Source organism: Pezoporus flaviventris, unplaced genomic scaffold, assembly GCF_033815535.1.
Source record: "Pezoporus flaviventris isolate CSIRO_AGI_PZ_B2104156 unplaced genomic scaffold, CSIRO_AGI_Pfla_v1 ptg000007l, whole genome shotgun sequence".
Classification (NCBI taxonomy): Eukaryota; Metazoa; Chordata; class Aves; order Psittaciformes; family Psittacidae; genus Pezoporus; species Pezoporus flaviventris.
In genome coordinates this window covers 53,823,542-53,847,886 of record NW_026892555.1, presented here as the reverse complement: position 1 = coordinate 53,847,886, position 24,345 = coordinate 53,823,542, and the positions used below count along the sequence as shown (strand labels likewise).

The following is a 24,345-nucleotide window of genomic DNA, read 5'->3' as shown; positions in this document are numbered from 1 at the left end:
TGGTGGCAGAGAGGAGCTCTGCCCTAGGGAGTGCCATGGGTAACACCAGCTCCTTGGCACTCTTACCATAAAGCAAGAGTGATTCTCCTTCATAAGGTGTGTTGGAGATCTCCTGGTAAGAAATGAGAGCACTTAATAACTGCAGTACACAGTCTTAATAAAAATATGACTAGAATTCATAAAACAGTGCAGTAGTAATGCAAACATTGTTGTGACTGGTTGCCATATCTGAGGTCCCTGGTAAATTCAAAGTTAACTGACTCACCTCAGGAGCTGGAGCTTCATAGCCTCTTTAATCCCAATTTAGGGATCCGAAACCTGAGTGGCTTTTGGAGGAAGGGAGGGACAGGCATTTGAGCTGAAAAAAAAGCCTTTTGCTGCTGTAAGTACAAGCCTGTCCTTAGGCTTTTTTGCTTTGTATAAAAGCCTAGGAAGGGGATGAAAGCTCAGACAGTGGCCTATTGTGTGTGCGGTGAGTGGGGGGAATGGCATGCGGATTCTGCCTGTTCTCATCTATGCTTCAGCAAGAGACCAGATGTATATGCTGAGGGAAAAAAGGATTCTTCTCTGAAATAGTAATAAAATCAAAAAGATAAGTGAAATTCTCAAAGTAATGTCACTCAGGACTTTTGCAAGTCTCAAACAGTTTGGTTCCCATACAAAGCCTGTTTATTCGAAGCAGTTTTGAGAAGGTTGAATTGGCAGTGTTCATTGGAAGAATGTAATTTGTGTCAGAAAAAACTAAACCCTTAAATGAACCCCTTTCCAAGAAGCATGCCTTAATGTGTTGGAGGAAGGTATACAGAATAGAAAGTACCATGCAGTGTTTGTGTACAAAAATAATCTGACTGGTTTGGGGTTTGTTTTTGTGTGTGTGTGAAAGGAGGGTGAAGATGTTGTTTTTACATCGTGTTTGAAGTCAAACTGTTCCAGCTACTTTATCGCAACTTGTTATAAGAGAACAGAATAATACGAGTTCAGACTGGTGTAGGAAAAAATACAGTGGGACAAAATTTCCCTTTCACTAATGATTTAAGCACAACAGAGTACAAGTTCAGTCTGTGGGAAATGTTGGTGTGTTGTGTTATTTTTTTGGGCTGAAGCCATGACTTTGAAAAGAACTTGGTGCAGAAGGTGTAAAGCATAATAATGCAGGCTTCCTTGTTTATTTTTTAAGTTATTTAGCCACTGATTGATTTGCAAAGGTCAGATCCTTCACCAAAATTTAAATCCATCAGGAACAAATGAGTTCTAAGATTCAAGGTGCAGGACTTACTATGTTGTGGGTTTTTTTTTTCCACCTGAATTGAGCAGCAGCATTTATCATTAGTGCTGGCATTTATTTCAGCATCAGGCAGCTGGTTTGGTGTGTCAATGTACAACTCTGTGGTTTAAAAGAACCTTGCTAAGTCCTTTCTTACCCTTGTTTTTCCTACTGTACCTCTGTTTTCACATATAATAAAAACTATGCCAGTGCTTGTCACTTGTGAGGTGCCAGGAGTAATCAGCAAACAGTGCAGTTTAGAACCAGTGACTTCTCTGTAAATAATTGATGCTTTAAAAAAAAAGGTAAGTGAATAGTCCTTGAGTATCCAACTCCCAAACCCACGTATTTATCAGTCCAGCTATTTAGCTGTGAAAAGCTTTTCCTTTTTTGTTTGCATTTGATTAGTATTATGGGTAAAATAGCAGCACTCATGCCTTCAAGCAGCAATGAACTGACTGTCTGAGCTTGTATATTATGTTTGTAGTTACATAGACTTAAAAGTTCTTTTGTGTGTGAAGTTGCGTTAGTAGTTTTGTCCATGTAAAGAAGTGTTGACAATTCTGTGACTTTGATATTCGTATGGCACTTGTGTGGTTTTACAAGAACCTTGGTAAACCAGTATTGCTGAAAGTGCTGCATGTTTTCAGTTTCAATGCAAGTCAAAGCGAAGTTTCTCACTTAAGATGTTTGCTGCTTTGTCTTTCAGCAAGAAGAATCTGTGGTACTGACAGACAGTAAATATGGTTTTGATCCCAACTCCTAAATGAGGAGCTAAGAGACTGGAATATAGATCTGAATTGGTGCTGTTGCAGCCTTCCGTGTTGTATCATCTTTGCATGTATTATGAAATCTGTTCATAGTACATAAAAATGCACAGACCATATTACTGAACTGCAAAAGCCCCACTGCTGATAGATCAAAGAAAGCAGCAGCTGTCATCCAATTTTAGCCACAGTGCTTTTGAATGCCTTAATCCTCTTCCCAAACAGAAGGAAGCAGAGAGAGTGCACTTTCTTTATACTCCCCCGCTTCTGTTTTTTTCAAGTGTTGGTGCAGCAAAAGCCAGGAGCTCTGTTTAGCAGCCATCACTGCATGGCACAAGACATTCTTTTCTATGCATCTTATTTGGACATTTCAGTCCTCCTTATGTGTGCTAAGGTCTTTCAAATTTAATCTTTAGTGAAGTTAGAAATTACATTGTGTTTACTCCCAGGTGTTTAAAATATCAAAGTGATTATTCAGTTGTACTTCATTCTCATTTAGGTCTACTTCAAATTTAAATTAACTTGGTATTCTTTGTTCCCTTTCAGTTGCTGAAGGGGTGTGTGTTGAGATTGTACTCAGAACCCGAGTTACAGGAAACATGCATGTCTACCATGAGAATATATTTTATTTTGTGAAATTTTCACATTTTCAGATATCTTTTTAGCAAGTTTTACAAGACAGTTATTACCAAATAGCTTCTCTAGGAAGCAAGCCAGATATGTTGCAAACATAAACTTGATCTGTAACAGCTATTTTTAATGTCTGTATAGTGAGTGCAGTGGTCTGTCTCCAAAGTGGCTCATGGCAGAAATCTGGGGAAGCATACGAGAACTGAGGAAGCGCATGGTGATGCTTCCCTGGTACACTGTGATGTCTCACTAATGTTTCCCAAGATAGAAGCTGTTCTTTGAACTAGAGCCATTTCCTTTCTTCATTAATTTGCCTAATCACTTTTCTTAACTGTATTCTAAGAATATTTTCCAAATATGTGTAAACACATTTCAAGAGAATAGCATAGGAAAATTATTTATATTGAATTGTCAAAATTATTGGAAATAAATTATAAAAGGGTGGGTTTTATGTATTGGTTTTTATGTTTGTTTTGCACTGTCTTGCAAAGTGAATTTGTACTGCAAAGTAATCTCAGCAGAGGAGTGAAGTATGCAAGTGTAAAGCTGTCAGACTACAGCTGGTTCATTCAATTGTCTGTCTTGATGAGCTAACAGATACCATTTTAGTCTCTCACTTTAGCCTCTCAGACCAAAAATACTTTGCTGTGCAGGTATAAGTAAGCTGCTAGAGTCAGAGTGAAAGTTTTAAGAATCCATTTGTGTTGTCCTGTTTACCCAAACAGAATTTCAAAAAATCTGTATTAAAAAGTGTGTTGGCTGGGACAGCACTGAAGGCCAGATGCGAGGGAACGGTGTTTGATGACAAAGTTTGGTTTGTTTAGAAATGCAACTTGATTAAATTTGCTCTCGTGCCAACTACTCCTTCCCTGCAGTCTGCTCATATGTGTGACACGCTAGCCATCACAACACACACGGAAGATCAGAGATGATGTGCAATAACCCCAGTCCTACTTCTGTTGTCAGACAAGCATCTCCCAGCAGCAACATTACCTTCTTGTAGTTTACTCTTGCAAGCCCATTTTCCCTTCCCTCTACATTAATACACATTTCCAAACTCCTAAGTTTGAAATGCCATCTCTTTACATCTTTAAAAATGCTAAAACATTCAATAATGGCAAGAAAGAAAGTGTGTATTTTGAGATGTTCATGACTAGTTTTTGCTACCTTACAGTAAGAGGGTATCTGTTTGCTTTGCTCTTGACAGAGCACAGAAAAGAAGCCTCAAGTGCAATGAAAAATTGAGGTACTATCTTGTACTATCGAGGTACTTTCATGGTAGTTTCAGTGGAATATGTGTGCTTCCACTGGCTGTGCAACAAGCAAAGGAGTTCTTGTGTGTCCCAGTACTCAACACTGGGATATCCAGACAGCTCTCAGATCAAGGAAGAGATGGAAAAACTGAAGGGCAGTTTACTTGTGTCATTAATCTGTGAGAGGAGGGAGGCATCTCATGTGAGTTCTTTCTTTTAATTTCTTCACACCCTGCCTCCCTCCTCCTCCAAAAAAAAGGTCATATGCTTGTAATATGGTTTTACAAATTCTAGAGTAATGTTGCTTTAAGGTTTGTCAAGGAAAAAGGGAAAATATTCTAAAAGGTCCCACTTTGTTTGAAATTATGAATTTTTATTTCAAACTTGGAAATAAGGAAGTGGTAGGCATGTGGTATGACCTACTTTTGCATGTTCTGTGCTGCATTACTGAAGTACTACTGTAGGTATTAGAGGAGCATTTTTTCTTTTTAATTTTGGTGTTTATTGTTGTCTCAGTTGCTAAGTGTGTTATGCAAACACCAAAAAAAGAGTGTTCCAAGACTGACTGATCCATTAATGGCGTTAATAAATATTTCTTTTTCACTTTTACAGGTTATTGAATCACTAGGGATTATTATATATAAAGCCCTGGACTATGGTTTGAAGGACAATGAAGAGCGGGAATTAAGTCCTCCACTGGAGCAGCTTATTGACCACATGACTAATACCACAGAAACAGATGGGAGTAGGGATGAAGGATATGATGCTCTGGATGAAGGAGAGGAGGATGACAATGATGATGATCAAGAGGAAGTTGAGGCCATTCGTTCCTATAAGGATGTCATGAAGGTACAGTGATCGGCGGTTTATATGATACTTCACTGTTTTTATCAATAAGAAAATTAACTCCATTTTCCATATTACTGTCCAGTGTGATCCTGGCTGTATAATCTCCTGATTTCCCTGGTAATTTTGTAAGGTTTGCTTGCAGAGGTGACATGCAGTAGTATTTAATGTTTGACAGTAAACAACAAAAAAATCCATGATTAACTTTATCTTTGGATGTGCCATTATTATCACATTCTGATTTCATCTGTGCACTGGCTAGTCAGCCTTCCAGTCTAACATCTGTTGGATTACTTTGTGTACACTTGGATACTTCATGGGCTGTTTCAATTAATTCACCTTTTCATTAGTGTGGTATTAATTTAATTATTCCTTATCAGTTTCTTCCTTTGCCACCCTCCTCTACTTGAAGCAGAGGAGTGCTTTTATAAGAGTAGCTTATTTGTGTGGGGTGAGTCAGGATACAGTATTTCATTGACGATCATTATTGTTGCGGTTCTTGACCTGAATTGTCAGATTTGGAAATACAGCTTATGAATTTTAATTGCAACAGGTTCTGTAATGTTATCTGAGCTACTGTGAACAATAATTTTAAAGTGTTATCCCTCTGTTTTCTATAGAGTAGTCTTCAGTACAAGTTTTAGAGCCCAATGAGCTCTCATTACAGACAAAGGTATTAATAGGCATGGATTTTGACAAAATTTGAATAGTTGGTTTGCCTCATAAATGATATGAGAGTTTAATACAGGACAGAAAATTGTACAGTAACTTGTACCAGGGGATTGAACTCTTTATATTGCTTCTTCATAAATGCAAGTTATATCTAAGGACCAGAAGCCTAGTGTAGAGAGACTAGAAGAGAGCCTCAGATAGCACATCAGGACTCATTAGCCAAGAGAAACAAGAGCCCCCTAAAATCACTCGCTTCTGATGGTTTGACAGTAAAGAGGGAAGCTCTTAGAAGACGGGAGTGGGAGTAACTTCTGTTTGAGATGCTTTTGTATTCTTGTTCCATGAGAAATAACAGTTAATGCTTAATGCCTTTGTTTTTCCTCACTCCCTTGGAAAAGCAGGGGTCAGACGGACAAATGAATGAAATGGCCTTTCACCCTCTGTAATGGGGAGGGCCTGGCTGGCTGAAATACTCTCCCCTTCAAGCCCCTGCCACCCCCAGCCTTGCTGAGTCAGTGCCCTCACTGTGGGCAGGTGCTTTGATCTCTCCATTCTTTGCTGCTCCCCATCTCTAGGAATGGTCAGCAGCACCCTAATAAGCCCCCATGCGAGGTGGTCTTAATAGCATGATGTTACATAGAATATAGGTGCGATATAACCTCTTCCCACAGTTTGGCAAAAATGCCATGATTTGGTGGGACAATCAAAGTTGGACCCTAAGAAGTAGTTTTGTTTAGTAGAGGCAGGCATGACCTTTATATGTACAGAGATGAGGGTAGTGAATCGCAGAAGTGATTATTATTTTACAGGTTCTTTACTTGATTTCCGCAAGCAAGAAAAAATAAGCTTGGGAGACTTTGCTGAACTCCTTTAGTTAACCTGGTAAACATCCCTGAAATGCGAAAAGGATTAAAAAAATGTTTGTTCAGGTTTCTGCTGTTATGGCTACATGGCATCTCTCTGGTTCTGCTCGGTTAGTGTGTTATCTCTGTTAGCTTTAGGTACCAGCCTATTTATGTGTTTTAAAATCAGCATCTTACATTCTAAATTTTATCATCTTTTGCTATTAACTTTTTGTCACTCTGGAAACGTTCCACTTTTGCGACTTTGCCTTAGTGAACTGTATTTCAGCTCATTTTTACATCATCCTAACTTTTACTCCTCCATCCCTTGGAATTCTCTTTTCTTGCTGCTGTTGCATTTGTCTAAATTATTTGCTGCAGGCTTAACTCAACCACTTGCCTTTATTGCCTTCTCTGTGTCATTACTGCATTGTCAGTAGTAGAGCAGGAGCATCATTCTGCCGTGTTTTCGACATGACTGCGGATTTGTAAGATCCTTTTTTCTTGACTTAGTCTTATCCGTGACAGGGGACGATGCTTTGCATGTTGCTTTTTTTTATTTTTTATTGTTTTTATTTCTTTTTTTCCAGCAGTGGTAAACTTTGTTGCAGGCTACACCCTTATTTACCCAGGGACTGTTTCACAACAGCAATGTGTGGTCTTGTGACCATAAGGCTCAATTACTATAATTCCCTCTTGGCAAGACTGACTGTGAAGCTTTCTCCTCTGTAGTTTGTAGTGAATGCTGAAGCAGGTTTGCTTGTTCAGTTGAGCAACTATCATTCTTGCCTACCCTGCATTCTCTAAATTGCAAGCTTGGGAAATGGTAGAGATGGGCTGTATGCTACTTACATTGATTTTTAAGGTTTTTAACTATATAGTCTCCAGTAGGGATGTGATTTTCTCCTTGAAATGAGATTATATGTTTCATCCTTCTCCAGAAAGTGTCATTGTCTGGTCCAAGCTTGTCTGCCGCTGAGACTGAATTTTTCACCATTAATCACTATTGCAGGTGACCTATTCCATGATTAAAACACAGAGAAACATGTGTCAGTTTCTTCTGTAATGTGAAGTAGGCAAGGTCAGTCCTGAGCCCACCTGTAACCTGGAAAACACTGAGTAATGTGGTGGACACCTATTCCTAAGAACTGGGAAAAGGGTAAGTGCTAAACAGTACTGCCAAGATCATCACTGGCAAAGCTCCTGCTTGGAGAAGACACAGACAAGCTTTTGTGCTACTTCTCAGTGTATTTGGCTGATTTGGCTTCTGGCTTCTTTAGCAGAGCCAACCTGCTGCACAGACTTGATCTACTGTTTTTAAAAAAGCATCTGTGAAGAGAGAAGACGTTGGTTGCCAGATGCTTAACTTTTTTAGTCTTTGATGTGTTTTGGTTATGGTCCTAGTGCAAATGAGGAGAGAAATGGAGACAGTAAGGACTGGATGTTTTCAGACAGATGCTTTCTTTGTTTGGGGCTCTCTTCCTTGCCACCATTTGCAGTACGCACCATGCGCATATGGTACAGGAAATCCTTGGGAAACTTGGGAAGCCTTAGGCAACAGAGGTTTCCTGTGTAGACCTGGCATGCTGGGCAATGTTGGGCTTTCTAAGGGTGTATGAAGTCCATCATGTGGCACTTATCCGTGTGTATGGCCCTTTCCTTGATACTGAAACAAAATGATACAGTTTATCAACCTCTTCCGGAGTATGTTCAAACCATAATCTTGACATTATCTTACCCCTTATCCTGCAGTTCTCTTCAGTCAGATGGCTTAAGGCATCACCACTTTTGACATTAACTTGGGAGTGCTTTTTCTAAGCTGCAGTTTATTGGCAAGGCTGGCCTGAGCCCCAAGTTGTGGTATTATCCTGTATTCTAGGCCAGCACCCTCATCTAATTCCAGGTGTAAAGAAAGCCACACAACCCTTAGATAGCAGGCTTTATTCTGTGCTGGTATTTTCTGGGCTGAACAGCCATCCTAGCCCTAGCCCTGTCATTTCTTTTAGCCAAATTACTACTGCCAGTACTAGACTTTACCTTAGCTATCCCTCAGAGCAGAGGTGTTGTCAGTCGTATCTGCCAGTAGTGACACTAACCTTTGTCACTGCTTCTGCTACCTTTTTCTGCCGGTCTCATAGAAGATGTGTAAGGAGGTAGTGGTCTTCCTGTGTATCTTGACCTTACTCATGTTCAACTTTCATCCTGAAAGTTAACTTTAACAGGAGCATTATCTGTAGCCAAGGCACACCTTCTTGTCTCAGAGACAAGCATAGGTGGATGGCCTGCAGGGCTCAGTGGCCTCTCGTCCCAGGCCTTACCTAACTGATCACTTTTGGGTAGTTCAGTAATAATGTTTGCTAATTCTGACCAAAAATTAACCATTGGGCAACTGCTGCTTCACAGATTTTAGTTAGTGACCCAAAACTCACACTTAGGAAATCTCCATGAAGACTTTTTAATTCGTATGAAGATTATTTTCAGAGCAGTTTGTGCAGTGTTGTGTTGTCTCGCTATAAACAGGATTGCAGTTTGCAGTATATTAATTGGTAGAAATTCATGTTTGTGCTTTGCTTGTAAGCAAAGAGGAAGAATAAATTACTTGTCCCATCCCCCGTCCCCCGTCCCCCCCCATCTGTCCATCCATCCCCCCCTGTATTTCAGGTATTTTAATTGTCCTTTAATCACTGGCATGGTCTCTAAAATGAGACACTTTTAAGTCTCGATGACTCATATATCTTGGTAGTTCAAGTATATGACTGACTTCTTTCAGCTGAAAGGAACTGAATTTACAGTGATGATATTGATCTGCTTGTGCTTCATTTTGAGTACTCTGATGGTAGTACAGATCAACTCTCTATGGCATGTGTAAGATTATAGAGGAAAAGAAGAGTATGTCCTGTCTTCATGTAATTACAGGTGAGATGAGAAGATCTACATTTAGATCTAAGTATTTTGGAGGCTCCCTTCTGAGTTTGAGGACTTCCATTAGTATCATATAGATGGTATGACCCCATGTAAATATAATATGGGAACCTGTCAGAGATGAACCAGAACATGCAGTTAAAAACAAGTATGGGTGTTTATGGCAGTTAAAGAGTTCATGTTACTGGAATTCAGAGGTCCACAATTTTGCCTGGTTCATGAGGTTAAGATTAGTAAGACGTAGCTTTCTGTGAATGTAATTCTGTTTAAGGCTGGGTTGGCTTTAGCATTATTATATGAGCATGCAGAACAGTATTCGTGCTTTATTTCAAAGCAAGCAAGTTGCAACATACTCGATAATTCTGTCTGAAGCTGGTGAAGATTCTGGAACCTTACTGAGATGGTAACAAATACCCCCAGTGCTGTCAGTTCATTTTCTATTAAAAAGGAACACAACATGCCATTTCTGAAAATCATCATGCTCAAAAAAAAAAACAAACAGTTGATCATCTCTCTTGAGTCTTGTTTGTAGTGAACTAAAATGTCACATGCTAGTCTTTATTTTGGTGGATCTTCTTTTAGAAAAAGGTGATCTATATCTCTGCATTTTGATGGGGGAAAAATTGGAATTATAGTGCTTTGGAAATCCTTACTTCTTTTCACTTTTGTTGTCACAGTACTTGAGTTTGATTTGTTGGCTCGAAAAACCTAAACATCTTCTATCTGGATCTTCAGTTGTCCATGCAGACCTGATGTCTGAGACCCTTCTGAATGTTGGGGAACATCCTGTCCCAACTGTTTGGGTCCCTGACAGTACAACCATCTAGTTTTTGTATATCTTAAGTTTTGAGGGGGCCAGGCTCTCCTTTGGCTATTATTTTTTGCAGTTTAACTCTTTGGGGACCATAAACTAGAAAGAAACCCGAAGACCAAATTATTTTGTGAACACACCCCCCATATCATACTGGTGTGACAGGGCTCACCTAGGTGGATGTCTCTGGGGAGTCTGGGCCTTTGAAGCTGGACTATCATGGTTTTGGTATGAGCAGGTAACAGCTTGTGTTCGCACACTCCCAGCCACCCTTTCTCTCTGCGCTGCATTGACAAAAGTGGGAGCTCTTGAGTTCAGCAGTGAAGTCCACAGGACCAATGCTCATCTGTGCTTAGAAGCTTAAAAACTCTCCTTTCTGTGCTCTTACCCTCCCAAAGCATAGTGACTGAGGGTGCACCTTTTTATATCAACTAGCCAGTGTCTTCAGGCAGACAAGCAGAAATTGTGAAGGTCCCAGAAAAGCAATTGCTGAGATTGGGTTAACAAAGGAATATGGAGATCTTGATGGAATAGGGCCTATCCACAGGCATTTTCTTATTCCTTTGGCATTGTTTGGGCTAACTTCGAGTTGTCTTAGAAATGCAGTAAGCCTGCTATTTTTCTGTTGTCCAAGCAGGCCTTGTACATCACGGTTATTCATTCAAACCATTGTGTGTTTCTTCTGTCTATGCTGTCACCTTGGCTGGGATCCATGTCACCTTTATTTAGTCAGAGGATCCCAAAGGTTTTTATTTGTTTAGTGTTGTGGGTTTTTTTTAACTCCATTGGTAACTTCATCTGTTTCGCTGCAAGATCCCTCAAACATTTGTGCAGGAACAACTGAAGGACTAGCAAAATAAACTGTGCTGCTGGCTGAGTCATCAAAGGAGTTAGTGTTTGAAGTTTGGGTACTTTGCAGGCCCAGGGAACTGAGCTGAGGACAGACCATGCAAAATAAAGTACAAGTGTCTCTCTGCATGTTTGAGTCTTTGTGATATATGTATAAGCAATATCTTCATGTGGTTGGTTTTAAAATGAAATTATTTAACAATAATAATAGGGGTTTGATATGAAGGGCTTTATAAACAGCTGCAGGGCAAGTGGATTTATGACAGCTGAGAGCTCTGTAAGTGAAAGATAAGCAGAAGTGGAAGTAATTTTGTACTGTTCATGTTTATTTTGAGAGGTTTTGTTCAGAACTTCGTTATACCAAATGTACTTGCAAGAAAGTTGTCCTTTATGGCTTTGGTCTTTCCATTGAAAAGGAAGGGCTTTTTTTTCACCCTTGCTTTAATTATTCTCATGCAGAACATCCCTTCCAACAGTGTCGGCTTATATAGATTGGAGTGTTTTATTCCAGGCTTGGAGACAAAACCAAATCACCTTTTCTGAGGTGATTTTTGCCTTCACATTATAGCTTACAGTAACACAGCTACACCAGTTCAAAACCCTAGTACCCATAATTCACATAATTATACTGGTATAACCTGTCTAAGGTTTAAAATAGTCTGAGGAATCCAAGGAGTTGTCCAACAAAAACAGGAGACACAGATTGGGTGTTCAGATTATTTTTGTGTATGGGGAGGCTAGAATACACATGAAATTTGTGTGTGCCCTTTATGCATTCAAAAGAAGCAGAGTAGGGCATGGACTTTTTTTCCCATCTGTTTTATGCTGCAGTTATTATAAATAATTTATACACAGGTAAAAATAAAGTTCTAGGTTTTAGTGGAGGTGGAAGGATTCTTTGGTGCTACTGGTGTTCCATAGTGCATATAACACAGAATTTGTCATGATAGAGCTCGTGTTTTCCATTTAAAAATACAAATGTCTAAAATGTGCAAAGCAATTTGTTAGAAATAACATGTCTGAATATGAGGTTTAATCTGAAGTATCAAAGAACCTGTGTTAACCGGCGCTGCCTAAAATAGACTCTGGAGACTAAAGCAGATCAATGGTTGTTTACTTTCACAAGGTACATTTTGTTTGATCAGATTAATTTGAAATTCTAACTAATGACTGGAAATGAGGGTAATGGTCAATTAACACAGTAATGCTGTAGTGACCCATAACAAAGTAAAAAAAAAAGCAGAGACACCATTACAAAAGTGACCCAACTCTTCCCTGTGCTGTGGATTAACTCCATCACTCAGCCTGGCAATGCAGACCGTCCTGTGCAAAGCTGAAGAGATCTGCTGAGAGTCCCCCTCTTCAACTCACAATTACCTCCCCTCTCCAGGTGTTAAAAGCAATAAGTACAGAGAAGGCTGTGATGGATTTTTCACATTCACTGTCAGCCTGCTAAAGGCAGTAGATCTGCTCAGAAAAATTAGCTAGGGCAGCAGCTTGTCTTACGTTAGGGTTTGGCAAAGGTTCATCTTGTCAGAATCTAGTTTCCACCCATGCAGACTTCGCAGTCTTGCATGTTCTTGGTGTTTTCAGCTAGTGTTTTAGCTCTGCTGGCTCCTTTCACTACTTTAAACATGCAGGCCATTTATTACAGATGCACATGACATCTTCTACCTTGTCTGTAAGGCACAAGTGTTCTTTGATTTACATGTAATGCCAACATCCCATAGGGAATATCCCATGTACTTTATCAGTACTGCTTGTATTATTTACATTATGCGTGTGATACATGTTTTAGTGGACATGTAAATTAATGGTGACATGCAAAATTGCTCAACAATTTTCTCTCCTGTGTAGCATTATGTATTGACGGGTTGCAGTAGCTGCCCTCACAGATCATATTCAAAACAGTAGATTAAGTTGTTTCTGTACTTTTTTAAGTTGTGCTCTTGTTTGAAATGGGCAGTATAGATCTTGCAGCAGTAATTCTCTACAGGTATGGAAGAAGGGGGGTTTATGGGGTGGGGGGGAACTTCTTAATTAGGCCAACTGATTTATCTGGAGGAAGACACATTATCCTTCCAGGCTGACATGAAAGGTCCAATGGCAGTCTCCAAGTGCTAGTCCCCTGTAGGTTCTGTAGTCTCTAACTTCTGAGAGGTGAGACCCTCACAATCCATCACCCCATTCAGGAGAGGTGTCAAGAGGAAAAGTGCCTGTTCTAGTTCTGGTTTTCTAGTTCTAGTTCTAGAAAAGCTTTGCCTTTTCTAGTTCTTGCCAGGATGCAGATGACGAGATTTGAGGATGCTCAGAAGTTTTTCTTGCTGATAGCAGTTGTGGAAAAAACTATAGGTATTTCAGTTGTCACTATTGCTACTTCAGAGTCATTTTAAGGATGATATAATTGCATTGCCAAAGAAAATGGAAGCAGCGTAGATGCTAAAAAATCACTTAAATCCTTATGGAGGCGTAACAGCAACATGGGAAAAGTAAAGAACTAGAGTGATGGCCCTTTAATTAAGCCACTGTGATCTTTTTGCTTTTGAATTATTCAAGAGGGAGCCTTGGGCTTGAGGCAAAGTTTCTTTTGGTGCATTTATTTCAGTGCCGGTAACAGTATTAAAAGAAATGAAACATTTAGAGGAAAGCTGTTTGAATTGACTTTAAAGTACCACTAATTTTCCAGAATAATAACCTATTTTAGCTATTTAATTCTTTTAATACACTGTTGATTACTGTGCTGCCATGATACTGTTTTCTGCTCCCCTTTGCTTAGTGTACTGTTGCATGCTGTATTTTAGAAAAATATTTAAGTGAGATAAGGCCATTTGATACAAAGAAATAAACAGTGTGTATTAGATTATGCTGTCCCCTAAAGATATAAATCTAAAGGTCAGAATATCGTATTTATCCCAAAGGTTGGTCTGAAGACAGGGTATGTTTTGCATTTCTTAGTAAAAGGATTTTTACAGTAGGTTTTTGTTTGAAATACGTATTTGCAAGATCCTTAAATAGTATAACTGAAGCAGTCCTAAGGGGTAGCTTTCAAAAGACTATTGTCTTGCAGGATGCATACCCCCGACTGTATTTTAAACGAGTGATTTATAAATACTTTTAATGAAATAACACAATGGGAAAATCAGTGTTCTTCTGGGTGAAGGCTTCAGTAAATTTCTCAGGTTGTTTTAGCTTGTCCTTACTGCATTGCTTGGGCTGTACTGTCCCAAAGCTTGTGCATTTGTGCAGATGTGTCTTGTATATGCAGTTGTGGAGAATTATTTTAACATTTTAATCTAGCAGCCTTTCTAATAACTCACACTAACTTGTGCAACTGAACAGAATGGTTTCAAGATATAAACTCCTTGAATCTCCTAAATTTGAAATGCCATTTGTTGTAGGGAAGGTGTCAGCTAGCCAGGATGCTGTAGGAAAAGAGCAGGCATTTTGCATGGGGAGATGAAGTGAACCGACAGAGCTGAGTTGCAACCATGGCTACTTGTTGTCTGGAGACTAAACAACAGACTAAATCGTGTAAAGAAGAAGATTTAGCTGAGGGATTGCCAAGGGCAGGGAGCTAAGGGATTGTGCTAAAGGAAGCCAGCTGCACATGGGGGCAGTGCTTCATATGCTGCTCTGTATTTGCTTTGCGTAAAGCCTGTAAAGAAGGCACTAGGAAGACTTTTTTGGATGCCTGGTTTGATGGAAGACAGGAGGTTTTTTGCCTTTGCCCTGAAGAGTGAACAAAGCCTTTTCTTTTATTGTTACTCATGTATTTGCATCTCGGAGAAAGAGGCGTGAAACTCGATCTGAAACTCTAGAGAAGCCAGGCATTTGTTTTATTGTTATTGAGTCCATGGTGGCAAGGAAGAACACGATCCTTTGGGCGATTTAAGCCAAAAGAGAGCTTTATGGTTTTTTACCTGGCTTTTTCTTAGGAGAAAGTAAACTTGGAGTTGGGACAAGGTCCTAATGAGCAATTCTATTTGTTTTGCCTTTTCAGCATGCCAAGATTTCTTGATGTGGGCATTAAGACCAACACTTGCTTTAGATGAGCAAATTCTTATGAAGCCAAAGCTCTTTATGCACTGGTCTCTTCTAATCAATTAATGTCAATCAGTCTGCTCTATTATAGTGTGTGTAACAAGCCCCCATATATGTATTTTATGCAGTCACACACTTATACAGATAGATGAAAAATATCACTGTCCTCAATCCACTCTTAAAAAGGGAAAGATTATAAGGTGATGTTTGAAGACATCACAGTGCTGGGAGAAGAAAGTGAGCTCCAGGGTTTGGTTTTTAAAAAAACCTCTTTACTACTGTGGTAGCATGTAATATTAGCACAAAAGAGAAAAAGAAGTTCAGGGGAGTATTAGCATGATTTATTAAGTCTTTTCATGTTGGCACACAAGAATCATGTCACAGTAGGAATATTTTTAATGGCTCAGAGGTTAAACAAAAGTAGAAAATATGTTTTCCAGGCAACACACGCATTTGGAAATAAAAGTATTCATTAAGTTCATTTTATCTTTGTGTTTGCATTTACTTTTGTACATACCTATACAGAAAGTGAAGGGATTCCTGTACCTTAGCTTGATCAAGAAAGCTGGGGACAGTTTCTGTAAATCCCTTTAATGTAATTTTAAAGCAGCTTTGAACGTGACAGGTGTTTAAGGGAATTATGTTGATAGACAGGTTTCATTAATTACAGTGATGTCATTTGGTGTCTTAAATAGTTGTCCTGATTTTTTCATTCTGGGCAGTGTAATTGAAGGTCAACATGTGGTCTGCTTTACTTTGAAAGTAACCACTGTGCTTGTTTTAAAAGGGTGATGTCAGTCCTTTTTGCTTTTGAGCATGTTAGTGAGCAAAGGAGGGGTGTTTATTGCAACTTCTTGTGCTGGAAATGGTGTTTACTGTGTTCGGAGCCCAGGCAGTTTGCCGGGGACTTTCCAGTGAAGAGGTAGGCTGCCAGAGGCACTTGGCCTCATGGTGTCACCTTCAGCAGAAGTGCAGAAGTCTGTCCTTACCGGAAACCCTTAAAAAAACCCAAACAAACCTGCAAAATAGTTGCAAAAAAGTGTACCTCTGAACACTACGGGTTGTTTTTTCTTTTTACTTGGGCCTAGTTTTTGTCACAAGTGACTGAAGGATAAGAAGGGGAGAGGGTACATGCCCACTTCTTCCAAGTGTTGTTCAGGTGGCCAAGGCATGCACGCCACCCATCTGCCCTCAGTCTGGCTCTAGGGTCAAGCAAGTAGGTAAAACAGGACCACTGTCTCTGTCACATCCAGGATGCTTTCTGCCATAAAGATGAAACTTGAGGTTTGTAATCTCCCACCAGGTATTACTTCTGCCTGGGTGCAGGGCAGTGAGCTGCTGAGGTGAGGTAACTGGCGAGGTAACTAGGCCACCCCCTCCCACTAACTTCTATTGTCTCAGATGCTTGCCACAATAAAATGATTAATAATTCTCTTTACCACTCTGACAGATAAAGATAACCTCTCTTTGAGGTTAATTTGGCAGCTATCTAGGACTTTTAATGAAGACGCTGCAAGCAGAGCAGTTTCTTGGCAGCTCCCTGCTGGTGTCATGCAGAGTTTGAGGAAACTGAGCCCCCCTTGCCTTCCCTGCCTCCCCCAGCTTCCACTTGAAGTCATATTTCTTATGGGACCCTGATGTATATTTAAGGATACTGACAAGAAGTCCCTTAGAAACATCTTGTTTGGGGCTTTTTGACAAGAGAGTGGTGGTTTCAGCTATCCTTGCTGTCAGAACAAGCTGTAAGCTTTAACACTTATCAGTTTTACACCAGACTCTTGATAGATGTGAAAGTACATCCTAAATACAACACAGAGCTGTCAGCAAACTTCAGTTGAGGCACTTTGCCAGTGGCTTAGATTTATCTCTTTATCTATTGTTATCAATTTCTCCTATATGAAGTTAATACTAAACTGGCTTTCATCTTGCTGAAGGTAGCAATGTTTGAAATAGACTTATATATTTGCATTTCTACTTACCCATACTTTGCTCTTAAGTTTTGTTTATTTAAAAAATAAATGCCCTGAGTTTTGGCCTTTAAATGTGGCTTCATCATGAAAAATATCAGTACAGAAGCGAGTTACCCAAGAGTAACAATTGGTCTTTGACAACATGCGGGAGAGTGCTCTACCACAATCACCCCTTTGATAACCTTATTCTCCATGGACTGAGGTCACTACAGTATTAATTGCCTTCCAGAGATTTAATTCTTTTTATATTTCTGCTTTGAAAGGCCTTGATAAATGTATCATGGAAAAAGCATCTGTTTCAACGATGTGTAGTAGATACCTCTGCAAGTGCCAGGGGTTTTAAAGGTAGCTTTGAAGTTGAAGAACTGAGCTGGGAGTTCCTGCCTGACTCGCAGAGATATATCTTTCATGATACGTAACTGAGAATGGGTAAATAATTATTCGTGGTGCAGGTCCTTAGAATACTTGGCACGAAATAGTTTAATTATTTTAAGGGCTGTGTTTGAAAACAAAGTAATCCTGCAGCAGTTGACTGGAGAACCAGGAAAGTGATTTGCCTCCTTCCATTTTCTCTTTTTACCTTCAAATAATAAGATCTTGATGAAGAGGTAGCTTTGCTGTGTGTTTTTTTATTGTTTTTCATGGTTTATTTTTTCCCTTAACTATTCTCTGTCAAGGACACATCCCTTTTACTGCAGAACATGCTTGTTTCTACAAGGCTTCTTCTTAGATAAGAATGTAAGACTTATCTGATGTGGTTGAAATAACCTAAAGTTCAATATTTATGTAATTAAAAGCGAGGCAATAAGAGTTGGGAAGACACTTCAAATACCATAAAATATGTATTTCTTTTCCAATGTTTTTTTTCTTTTGAGTGTGCAAAGAAATTAATTTCAAAAAGAATGCTCAGCATTTGAAAGTACAAGTAGGGTTTTTTTGCAACTATAACAAGCTTCGCCTGTTTTTGCAGTCAGAGATCAGCCAAGGTGCATGACTTTGCCTCCTTCTGCAAGTGACATGTTTTGAAATAAGCAAGCTAACTGTTAGAAAGGACAGCCAAACTCTAGGGAAGAATTGTTTCTGAACTTAGTTTATTAGCAAGAGAGGGTCTCTCTTGCTCTGCATCTTTGGGTTCTTATCTTGTACTTAGGTCTGTGTTGTTCATCCTTTTTAGAAGCAAGGACTCATTCCTATCCCCTCCAAGAATGTATGTATTTTAAGACTGGAGCAAGAGGTCAGCCTTTAGATTGTACTAGAATCTTCACAGTCTCTTAATTAAAAATAATGAAGATTATTTTTCATATGTATTCCTATGAGTTCAGGACCTAAGATTTCAGGAAAACCACCAGTGATTACAAGATGCATAATAATTCACTACAGTTGTCCTTTCTAAATTTTCATATGGAGACTGAGATCTTTTTAGCAGGTAGGAGTGCAAATGGACCAGCAAAGCAGAGACATGGTGGAAAAACATACTGCAACATCCTATGTGATTTGGTCAGCTATGGCTTTGATCCAGGATTTTTTTATTGTATTTAGAAGAGATTCCTGGCCAGCTCAGTGGGCTTTGCATCAGCCTCAGATCTCCATCAGCGAAATAGAATCGGTAATTCCTAGTGTCGCAAGGGTGAGAGAATATATGTAACATGGACTGTGAGTCAACTACTGTGCTGCAGCTACTACAGCATGACTGCTGTCCCCATGGGGTAGACTCAGTGCAGTTTGGGATATATGAAGTGTCCTGAACGCTTGTCAAAGTAGTGGTTTTACTCCTGTTGCTGCCTTTGGCAAGAAATGTGTAGAACCAAATGTCTTTCACTCAAGTCTCTAAGCAGTCAGGGAGGTATAAGCACCATCTGTAGTCCCTAGAGGTGGTTAATCCCACCTATATACAGGGTGTATGTCAAAGCCACTGACTCTAGGTAATTCAATTTCTAGTACTTACCATACTGGAGACAATTTCCAGGAATGGAGTGTGCATAGAGGAAAAGGATTAAAAAAGGCACCACCACTAGAGCTAGAGGGAATTGAGATAAAAACAGCACCTTTTAAGTTCTGATTTCCGGATATCTGTTCTGCTTGAATAAGCAAGGATATATATTTGAATCAAAATTACAGTATTTTTATTTTTAAACAATAAATTGTGGGTGAAATAATTCTGTTCATACCTATCTCATGTTTTAATATTCATGTAACTGATATGCTTGATAAGACAATTGCAATGTAGATTCAATGGCTGTACATTTTAAGAAAAAAATGTTAAGCATGCTTGCCTAGAAGAAGAGGAAGAAGAATTTTTCTGTAGGCCTTTTTCATGCAATCAGTTTCAAGACCTGATTTCCCTGACAAAGGTACTACAAATAAGGAGTACGGCATACATGAAGGAGTAGAATAGGTTTCCATACACTGAGATCTAATGAAAACAAAATGAGATGGTTAGAAGTTGTTGGGATTTATTCATTGGGAGTGAAGTTTAAAAGCTTGTTATGTTTAGTAATGCAGTTTGTTTGATTATGCAGCTGGAAATCTGTTGGTTTGGATAGGAATAAAAAGTCATGCTTCAGGACAAAACATAAAAGTAAATTATTATTATGCCTACTGAGAGAAGTTTCAGCACTTAGCATAAACAACCTTCCCACACACATACATTTTAAAGCTCTATACGTGAACTGTAAATTGCTGCCAAGGAAAAGTTCATGTTTTTATTTTAGTTGATGTATTTTAATTGGATTTTAAGCGGCTTATGAATAAAACTGCCGTACGTTAATATAGTGTCTCTCATTTAGTACATATGCAAACATCTCAACCGTTTAATAATGACATTGATAGGCATTACTGAAAAATTGATAGAGAAACAACTTCTTTTCTGCATTATTTTCCCCTTCATTTCCTGTGTGTGTCAGTGAGATTTGGTTTCTGATTGGAGAGTAATTCCCCACCATTTTCTGTTGCCTTTTCATAAAATCGTTTGCTCTTCTATACTGTTTGAAATTTTCATTATTTCTACTGTTTTTCTGGAGATGCTCTGATTTTTCAAGCAGTGCCCTGATTGTAATGGCTGGTTTATATGCTTGTATGAAGGTCTGTGGGAAAGGGGAAGAAAGAAGGTCATGTCCTGTTGTCATTCTGTGTTGAACATGCCAAGCATCCTGGTACAAAACCAACCATCTCTTTTCTGCCAAACAGAAGTAGTAGTTCCATTAGTGATCCTCCAGCCCTAAGGAGGGCCTGGGAAGCATGGTAAACAACCATGCAAAATGACATTACAGGGGTGCAGCTCTTTGCTATCAGTTGTTCAGGACTAAGTTATTTAATAATGTAAAGGGTGGTTCCACATCTTAATGCACTGTTAGCTGAACAACTACAGGTAGCCCTGTGAATGTGTACAACCACTCCCCTTCTCCTTTAATTATCCAGTTTTATCATGTTTCCCCATCTACGCCTCTACTCTGCTTCTGAAGCTAGTTTTCTTACCCAGATACCTCCGTCCCATCCTTCATGCTGCTGCTCCACTCTAAAATGCAGGTGCGTGAGCAGCACAGATGAGACCAGCTGAATGCACACAGAGCTGTTGCCTTGTAAAGCAGAGAATGTTAGAAAAAGTTGCTGCTGAAAGGCTAACTAGTGGTTCTGCTAAATGTTGCAAGGGTTGATATTTCATGTAAAAGAATGGGAAATATATAAATTCACCCTTGCTTGTGAATAATCCCATTGATGTTCCTCTGAATAGTCAAAGAACAAGAGCTAGCAAATTCAGGTTACTGCATATTTATATTATTGATTCCCCCATTATTCCACTAAGAAACAATGGAGCACAGTTTGTTTGAAACTAAGAGAGAATGCCGAATTGGTTTTCACTTAATTGGCTCTTTTGAAACAAGCCTCTTTCAGAAGCAGGATGTTGTTAGTCTGCTGTGTAAAGACAATACACCTAACACATATCCCAGAAACAGCTGTATACAAGGGGATGCAGTGACAGGGGGAAGATGTATTTGAGGAGTAGAAAAATAGTTTAATAGATTTAATAGTTAACAGCTTTCAAGAATGAGAATTTACGTGAACATTGTCAAGAAGTCTGCACTAGCACATAGCATTTGTCACTGAAAAGTTAATGTCAAAATGTCCAGTGGAAATACCTGTATCTCACAAAAATATAGGCTAACATTTGTTTGAAGTCAGGATCTTATTCTGTACTTAGAAAGCTAATAAAGAGTAAGAATAGGGTTCACTGAGCATGAAAATACAGGATTTGGCTTAAAAAATTAAAAGTAGTCAGTAATGTATACTGTAATGTATACTGCTTTCCATTTCTTAAAAGTGGTTAAATGCTTTCAAAAGTGTTTGTAAATGTGTTAAATGTTTGTAAGGCTTGTTTCCCTAAAGATAGTATTGTATAAATGTAACAGGATACAAATTGTCTTCACCTTCAGTTGTTTCTGTTATTGGAAAAGGTTCAAGTTTATAAGTGAGACAGTTCAGTGAGGTGTTAGTCTTGCAGTTGCTTTCTGTTTGAATTTTGTCTAGATTCTCTTCACTGCTTAAATTCAGTCTTAATAGGGTGGAAAAGTAATTAAGGCTCCTCAAGTATCTGTGAAATGTAAGATTTTAAGAAAGAAAATTAATTGCAGTGCTCAGCACCTCAGGACAATCAGTACTTTGAGGAAATGGTGTCAGGACAGATGTTCTGTTTAGAAGAAAATAGTCAAGGAGAGCTGTTTGCTGTGTGCCAGTTTCATACTGAGCATTGTTGAATTGCTCAAGTTTGTTTTGTATTTCTAAAAACAGCTGCATCGTATGAAATGGGGCTGCAGCATTTCCCAAACACAGTCAACCCACATAAGTCTTTCAACCTTGCTTTCACACTGACTTAAGTTTTGACTCAGGAGAGGATTTGCAAACATTTGTTAATCCATTCCTGTTTGACCTTTAAGCGTACATGTAAATAATTTGCTCAAGGCCTTTAGTGCTCAGAGTTTGCAAAGCGGAGGGTACTTGATGATGATGGAGACTGTATGATACAGACAACTGGGCACTTCTTTAAGGATCAAGATACTATGCAAAGCACTGTTTTCAGTCCTTGCCTCATCTAATTCCCATTGCAGTTTCAGCTTTAATTCCAGCAGCTACATTGTTTTCTTCTTTTTACGCTCCTGAAAGAGGGAACCACCCAAGGCCACTATTTCATCAAATTGTACTTGTTATTGCTAAATGCAGTAGCTTTGCTGCTGCATTTGGGTTTTCATATCGAAAAGAAAGTCTGTAAAGAAAATATATTTGTTGAAGTCATTTTATGGGGAGGATCACTTAAGCCATTAAATTCTGAACTTGTGTAAGTAGAGAACTATGTAGTTTTCTCTTGTCCTCCTCAAAGGGATGAAGCACATGACCAAAACAACGAATACCAGTGCAAGGAGAAAGCCTTACCAGATTGCTGGTAGATGTGGTAGATGTGCTTGACACCAGCAAACTAGCAATTTGCCTCAATTTCCACAAAACTTGACTTTTCCTTGAGGTGTGTAAAATTAACTGGACATTCCTCAGCACTTGCAAATAGTCATTTGAAAATAACAATTTTAAAAGTTACCAAGCTTCTGCAGGTAGCTCTCTGGGAGGAGTAACTTTCTGTGAATACTCCCTGTACTTTTTGAGGATTTATTTTGTGGATTAATAGCTAACCCTGCTCCCACCCCTTTTGTCTTATTGCCGTCTTACCTCACTAATATTCCCCTAAAGTCCTTTATCAGACACATGAGCTAGTCCTTGGCCCACTGCAGTTACAAGAGGTTTCGCCAGGGGCAAATCTCTGCCTGGTAGGTTTGTGAGAGCAGCTGTGAACTGGCTGGGAGCAGGCGAGCTGGCAGGAAGTCTCATGAGACCTGCCCCAAAGCTGGGGTGGTCCTAGCAGGCAGAAACATCTTACAAACTCGTGTCAAAGCACTTCTTATTCCTCTGAACAGTCTACCCCTTAATGTTATTCTGGATAATAAAGTGAAGCAGAATGCTCAGTTGATATTTACAAATAAATAGGTATTGTCTTGGTAAGATTTTTCAGGTAAGGCAGATGGCTCCTTGAAGTTCATATGTGTAAGAATGAAAGGATTTTTTAAAACGTCTATTCACAATGTTCAGTTTATCTGCATGGAGATAAAAGTCTTTTAAAAAATGAGGCATCTCAGGCTGACTTTTATTTTTGAACCTGTTGCAGTACTATACTGCAAAGGATAAGGCAGATACCTGGTCTAGTTGCATGTTCAGTCTTACCTCACTCTGCTGGTTAAAGTAGTTTCTTCTTGTTGCTTAAGAGAAACTACATCTTTTAAGGTTTTCAAAACACTAAACAAGCCTGGCATTTGCAGGCTGGTAGTATGTTTTGCATAATATCAGTAGCTTATCTTTGTGGCCCCTGGGAAAAAGAAATCCTTTTCTTCTTTGTGTTGCATTCATATGGGTCCTTTGACCAAGATGTTTGCAAGTGGAAATGCTTTTTGTCTTTTGGGATATTAATTCCAGCAGGCCAGGTGTTTTGGTGAAGCTTCCCCTGTGCATCTAGCCAAAACGGTTTTGCAAAACCTACATGAATTTTAGTGGATGAGTCAGTTGTATATTTTGTAATTTCATGGAATATATTCAATCAGATGCAAGAAATGCTGTTTGATCTCTTTGGATGGTTAAATTATGATTTCTGTTAACACTGCTTTAGTTTGGTGCACTGTTTCCTAGTCAATTGAGGATGAATTTGGACAGAGGAGCTGGCAAGGCTGTGGTATTTACATAATGCCTTTTTTTTCTGTGAACCCTGAATGTGGATGGAAACACTCTCTAATCTTCTTAGTGATCTAAGCAAAGATTGAATGCTTTGGGTCAAGCTGGGGTTTTGATAGGCTCAGAGGAAAAAAATACATAAAAATCCCAGCTCTTCACAGTGATTACAAATGGCAGTACTTACAGACTGAGCTAGTTAATGTTTCAATAGTTGATAATATATTTTTGATATTTCACCAGTTTACAAAGACCAAATCATTTGTTTTCAGCCATACTTTTTGAGACTTCTTGGAAACAGAACAAACAGCCCTTGTGTTAAGTTCTTGGTACTGTTTGCGTTCATTCGCCTTCGGGTAGTTCTGAGTTTTATCATGAAGGATGAAAAGGCAGTGTCAGAATAACCAGCATACAGAGTCATCATCTCCTCCACGAACTCTGAATGGCTGGAAAAGACTGCAGAGCTGATCTTAAACCTTCTTGCACTACAACTGCTACGACATGGTAATAAGAGGAGGATTTCATTAGGTGGCTGTCCTTTTGTATCACAATTATGAAAACATTCTGACTGTGCTTTTTGTGGTGTGCTACAGTAATACAGATTTTCAAATGCTGCTATCATAATATTGAAGATGTGATTTTGGTTTTTAAGCGGATAAATGTCCTGACTCAGAAGTGACATTTCATTCTTGGTTTGCCTTGCCCACCTAGAATTTGCA

General features: G+C 39.1%; 1 protein-coding gene across 4 annotated transcripts in view; it reads left to right on the top strand.

Annotated features, from left to right (window-relative positions):
• The window catches only part of SPIRE1 (spire type actin nucleation factor 1), a 125,719-nt gene that overhangs the window by 53,334 nt on the left and 48,040 nt on the right, over positions 1–24,345 (top strand). For all 4 annotated transcript variants that reach the window (XM_061448824.1, XM_061448825.1, XM_061448826.1 and 1 more), the window contains exon 3: positions 4,527–4,763. In XM_061448824.1, coding sequence (XP_061304808.1) covers positions 4,527–4,763 — 237 coding nt within the window. The remainder of the gene's footprint in view (positions 1–4,526; positions 4,764–24,345) is intronic.